The 6,354-nt window shown below is 53.1% G+C and overlaps 1 protein-coding gene across 1 annotated transcript; it reads right to left on the minus strand.

Moving 5' to 3' along the window:
* Positions 1-5,132: 5,132 nt before the first annotated feature.
* On the minus strand, positions 5,133-6,354 carry DICSQDRAFT_165740 (class II aldolase/adducin domain-containing protein; the record flags this gene model as incomplete). The annotated part of the gene is made up of 7 exons (XM_007361242.1): positions 5,133-5,399; positions 5,463-5,477; positions 5,536-5,622; positions 5,682-5,930; positions 5,985-6,023; positions 6,093-6,139; positions 6,198-6,354. The coding sequence occupies 7 exons, from the start codon at positions 6,352-6,354 to the stop codon at positions 5,133-5,135; spliced, it is 861 nt and encodes a 286-aa protein (XP_007361304.1).

Raw genomic sequence — 6,354 nt, forward strand, 5'->3', positions numbered from 1 at the left:
AATCACGCACCGGAATGGGTAAAGTTGATGCCACCATTGTATATGAAGGGGCTCTGAAAGTTCGAGTCCTCAGTGTGTGAAATGCGAGGAGTGTCTGCAGTCGATACTGACAGAGCTGAAATCACCCCCGTAGAAGGTGGGGTAATGCTCGTCTACGAAGCCATCGGAGCTCTGTGTATCAGCGAGCTGCGAAGGCGTCGGGCCGTCTATTTGTCTCTTAGCGAACGCCAAGTGACGAGCATGCAATGCACGTGTGTTGTGGGATAACTGGTGGGGAAACGTGAAAGGTCAGTACAAAGCAGAGGATCCAAGGTACGGCATAGGGTACTGACATGAGGAGCATTTGCGAAGGGCGAAGAGTATGCTAAGTTGCGATCAAACAACTCCTTCGCACCCGCAAGAGCACTGAGAGACGCGACGCCCGCCAAAAGCAAAGCAAGCATTCTTCAGTCGACGTGCTGGGTTCGCCGGGCGCCCCATTCCGCTGTCGCTGTTCTTATGGTCCAACAGATGATGCACGTCTTCCTGACAGTGGACCAAACGTTATCGAAGCACCGCAACCTTGACCATGAGGTATTGAGCCAAGCTTGCACAATGCCGGGACCGGGATCTGTACCTCCGCCCACGTTCGTAGAAATGTCAAGGTGATTGGCCTGAATGACGACTGCAAGGAAGAGGATGCTTCGTCATTGGCATCGACGCCATCGACGCCGGACCGCAGAAGGCGCGGCACACGCTACGTTGTCTATGAGCAGTGAAGTAGAATGCACGTGAGCGGAGGTGTACGTACGAAGACGCCTCCCTTCTCACACTGTCGCCCCAACACTGATACACGTGCCTCTCACATGTGCGTCTGCTGCTCCGTCCTCCGCTTCGCGAAGATCCTGCATTCAGAACAGTACCTGCTGAGATGCACTAGACTATGGGTCTAGGCAATCGTGGATGCTGTTCGATCTATCGAATAAAGCTCAGGCGACGAAGAAGAACCATGTGCGAGGAACCTGTCAAAGATGTGTTGGATTTTGGCATTAACGGTGCCAATACCGTCAGTGCGATTCTTTGCAAGTGTGCATGGCTGACGTTCGGACAAGTTGAATGTATTGTCCGATGCACGAGGCACAAGTATCGGGCAACAAGAACTCGTAGCACCGACTGAAATAGTACGGTCAATCCAAACAACCCGTCATCATTGTCCGGGAAATTTGAGTACTCCAGCGAGAACTTCTCCCCCTGCGATGGGCCGAGAGAGCCTGTTCGTGCCTGCGTTTCAATATGAGAACGACTCGTGAACGCACGAGTGCCCGTCAGACAGTACCTGATTTGACAATGAACGATGCACTGGCAAACGCGTCGAGATTCGTGGTATCTGATTTGAGTTGGGGGGACCACTCTCAGCTTGGACGCTAATAATGAATATAGGTCACTATACTCACTAACGTTCCGCATGGCCCAGTAAGTCGCGTTTGCCTGGTGTGCATCAAGCGCAAGGGTAAAGAAGCCACGGTAGGAACCTTCGCTCCACTGCAGGTCGATGTTCGCTGCTACGTATCTGGCTGACAACTTATTTGCATCTGCGGGAGAAATTCCAGGTCCGAACGTGGAGGTAGATGACACCGCGGTTCCGGCGAACTCGACCCCGATGGCGCCGTTGCCGGTGATAGGATCATAGCTGGAAGAGATGTTTGGTGCGAGCTGTCAAAGGACGGTAAAAACACATACGTGACTGTCTGATTAGGATCTACGGTGTCTGGTCGGCGAGCCATGCGACGAGGAATAAGTGGTCATAACACTCACGTGCCAAGTCGCTAACCCAGTTTGCATGCGAGTCCCCGGAAAGGATGATTGTGTTGCTAATTTCATTGCTATACAGATGATCGAGGACACGGTTACGATTGGCACGGTACCCGTCCCAAGCATCCTATCGATATGAGCGAGATCAAGATCGGAAAGCGGATGCGTATGACGCTGCAGCAGTAGTACTTACTACATCCACTGGAATACGACTACTTCAGCAGATATAATGACCTAATGCCACGAAGACTTACAGCCATCATCCTCGTTCAACATCGTGAAGACAATCTGTTGTCTGCGGGGGCATCAAAGATCAGAATGTATCAAGGATTGGAGGTGCAATGTGAACATACCCAACGACACGCCACACTGCACCACGAGCTTTCGAATTTGAGAGCGTTTCATAGAACCCTACGCAGTATGTGTTCAACCGCTGAACGCATGTTACGGAGACTGGACCTACAAGCCTCTTGCTCAGAGCCCATCAGAGATCTGTTCATTTCGTCGGCGATGGACTTGATGACTATATCATTGTGGTTCATAAACGACGAATCACATGGCGATGGTATATAACACACAATCTGCCGCAGTCGTCGATTGAGCACCTCATTGTTATACAGAACGCCAGGAACTGACCTGTATTGTAGTAGAGCTAGGCGAGATAGTCCAGTTAATAGAGTTCAGAGCTGATACATCGGTTTCGCCTGCTCACGTCAGTGATATCACGGTCGTATTGACCTACGTACGGCGACCTCAGTGCGTTTCAAACGACAGAGCCTACATGGCTATACGCACGGGTGTCTAGCATGGTGAGATCCTGTGAGAGAGGCATGAGCAATGCCTTGGAACTGATTCATACGATTCAACGCACGAGAAGCTTGCCGATCTGGAAGTTCCGCCAGATACGCAGCTTGTCGTCGGGGTCGACCTGTCTGATGGGCATCCATTCGTGGTAAGCGCGAACAGCAGCAAGCTTCCTGTCCGTGAAACATGCGCCAGAGGGAGAGAAGCTGCACCCGACGCTTGTGTCGTTCGTGTCAGCGGTTCCGGCTTTCCACGCCTGATCTGCTACTTCGTGATCATCCTTCGGAATGTATCAGAGGCGCCTATAAAGGATGATTGAAAGTATATACAGACCCTGAAAATAGGATCAAAGGATTCAGCGCACACTCTACATGCATAGTATTGGCACACACCAGACTGTGATCCAAGGAGCCTTTTGATGCGCATAGACTAGACCAGGGTCGGTCCGATATTGATTCAGACGTTGTCGATAGTCTGCGATGGTAGCAAGTTCTTTCCCCGCCACTGCACGACCGATTGGAGCACTGCGTCTGACGTTGAGTGATCGCAAGCACTACTCCAGGAGAGCGTCCTCTACTCACCCATCACCAAGGCTTTCGTAGATCTAGGTTCAGACATGTCAATCAGCTCGTGATGACAGCAGTCCGTGATACATGTAGACATACGTAATCGCCAAGGTGCACGAAAAAATCTGCGGAGGTGTTGTGCGCAGCGACACCATATGCGTTGAACCATCCTGCACGACCACACATGAGACTCAACAGACGATGCGACTCATAACGGAAGCACACCATCTTGATAACGAGAGCAGCTGAACACGGCGAGGGTAAGTGGCTTGCCTCCGTTGACTTCCTCTGCGGGAGCTTCATGTAAGGGATCAGCGAATGAGTCCGTTCCGTATGGTATATGTGGATGGTAACGTACTGTCTGGGCTAGCAATGGTCCTCGTCGTTCCAACAGGACTAACGATGTCAGGGTCGGTACAGTCAGAGAACTGGAACCAATAGTGGGAGTCCGGCTGTAGATTGTTCGCTTCGACTTTGAGCGTCCAGTCGACGTCGTAGGTGGTGAACGCGTCCCCCGCATCAAGAGGACGTCCCGACAAGCCCTCGTTGTCGAATATCTTGAACGTGACGCAGACGGGAATGCTCTGATCTGGTGAAGCACCCGCAGGGACTGCACGAGTCCAGAGGAGGATTGAGTCTTGCAGAGGGTCCCCCTGGTAGCAGAGACTCGATTTCAGGGAAGAGTTTCATGCACTCGTCTGCACTACTTACGCTGGCAACTGGATGGGATGATTCTCGATAGGTATTCAGAGAAGTCGACGGAACTACGAGACGTACCACTATGGGTGAAGTTTACGCCGCCGTTGTAGATCCATGGACTCTATCCGCGACCATGTCAACTATCCTCTCCTCGGAGACCGATGGTAGAGTGCGTACAGAACTGAAGTCTCCACCATAGAAGGTGGGGTAATGCTCGTCGGTGAACCCATTCGAGCTCACAGTGTCATCCAACTGGTGCTGCCTCTTGACAAATTGTACATGTCGTGCTTGGAGGGAGCGCGTGTCATGAGACAGCTGCGAAGTACCGATAAGTGCTTGCAAGCGTACAGTCGTCATCGCTGATGGGACTTACGTGGGGTGCATTGGCGAAAGGGGACGAATAGGCGAGGTTCCGGTCAAACAGCCTTGTCCCCATGGTCCTAGCCACACAGCTGAATGACACGAATGTTGCAAGCAGCACAGACACCATCGTAGCCAAGCGCAAGGCACGAGCGACTATGCCGGACAAGAGGACCACTCTTTGAAGAACGCTACTTTGAATAGAAGAAACGTCAACGTGTGCCACGCCCGTCCGCAACGGCTCGACCGTTGCTTTTGAATATCCGGACCGGGGCCAACGCTACAGCATCCGTTCATCAGAGCACCGCAGAGCACACAACGAAGAAGCCGGCACGGATTGAGGACATCCGCAAGGCCTACCGACTGTACGCGTGCCAGGACGGAGGACTCGTGAAGCGTTCCTGCAATCGGAACAGGGGCCTCGGCCGTCCGCGTGAACGAGGACGTCCAAACGATTGCACGGGCCGCCTCTCACGCTGTCGTAGGAAGGTTCAGTTCATGTCCTCTTTCGTCCATAGGCTGCTCCTTCCGTTGCTTCCTTGCGATTCTGCGGAGGGATGAGCGGTACGGGAGTTGGGAGGAGAGATCACGAAGCCAAACCGAGATCAAATGCTCTTCCCAGATATGCGAGAAGCGATGCAGGGCCAATTGAGCGGGGCCGAACTCTAGATCCACGCTGACATTTTGCGCCGCCGTTCCACCACCACAGATCGCTCTACGAGCATTTGACGGAATATACCTTGAATGTTGACTAGTACATGGTTATGCGTCATCAGAAGTGATCTACTGCACATGGGATTGAATCAGCATAGATGGAGGGGCACGGTGCGAGTTTGACAAAACCTTATACAAAGATAGCAAACTGCTGCCTTCTGAGAAAAGCCTGATACACGAGGAGACGACCCCCAATCCTTACTGCGTAGCCCCAAAATCGAACGAAACACCTTCCTGAGCCTCCAGGACCTGGAAGTGGGGCAAACCGCTGAACCAACCCGCTGTATGAGTGCCGACAACATTGTATGTGAGCTTGCACTCCGCCTCCGAGACCTTCTTGGTCTGACTACCAGTGCCGGCGGCCGCAGCATCAGCTAAGAGCTGTACCTGGCAAGACTTCTCGAGTGCGACGAAGAAATGGAGCGTCGCCTCTATGGAGTTGGTGGCCACGAGGAGACCGTGGTTCTGGATGGAATCCGTGAGTTGACAGCTCAAGCCCCACTATGTGACATCGAGTGCGACACGGACCTGCAGTATCACGGCCTGGTGCACAAACCCCGTTAGCACAGAGCTATGAGTAAACGAAGGTATGTATACGAACTTTCTTATTGCCGAGTGCCTTCACGATGTGTTGACCTTCCTCCTCATCCAGCACCACACCACCATACTGGGTGTACACAGCATGGTCCTACACAACCATCTCCGACATTCGCATGAGGAAAGTGATGAGGCAATGGACAGGCTCACCTCGTAGAACGCGCACGAATCCTGAGTGATCATGTCCAGGGGCTTGCCCAACGTCGAAAACGCGCGCCCATAGACCGAATGCGAATGCGCCGCGCAGTGAACGTCCGGACGCGCAGTGTGAATCGCGGAGTGGATCATAAATGCTGCCTTGTTCAGGAGCGTGTTCGGGCCAGACTCGGCGGCCTGTACGACACCATGGTGATCGACGAGGATGAGGTCTTCGGGCTGGATGAGCGAGAAGTGCTTGCCCTGGTAAGACACTGTCAGCACCTTGTGGCCATGTCGTGCCCCAAGCTGACTCACGAAAGGGTTCACCCAGAAACAGTCAGTCCGGATGGTGTCCTACGCAGAAAATGAGCGTTTGTAGCAGCGTAGCCATCACCCGCGGCAACGCGCGGGTAGGACTCTTACCCGGACCGTGATGTGCCCCGCAACGCCCTCATCATAGCCAAACTTTCCTACCAAAGATGTCAGCCATATCTTGTACTCGGACGTGCATCTTGAAGACAAGCATACCGAAAAGCCTGAAAGCCTGCGCGAGCCGGAATTTTAGCCATGCGCGCTCTTGTTCCTTCGAGGTGAACTGTGGAGGCTGAAGGGGCTTCCCAACGGCGACGCTCAAGGCAGCAGCCTTCGGCGTATCACTATAAGCTTCGGTCGCAACTGGCGCCAT

Source organism: Dichomitus squalens (assembly GCF_000275845.1).
Source record: "Dichomitus squalens LYAD-421 SS1 unplaced genomic scaffold DICSQscaffold_2, whole genome shotgun sequence".
Lineage (NCBI taxonomy): Eukaryota > Fungi > Basidiomycota > Agaricomycetes > Polyporales > Polyporaceae > Dichomitus > Dichomitus squalens.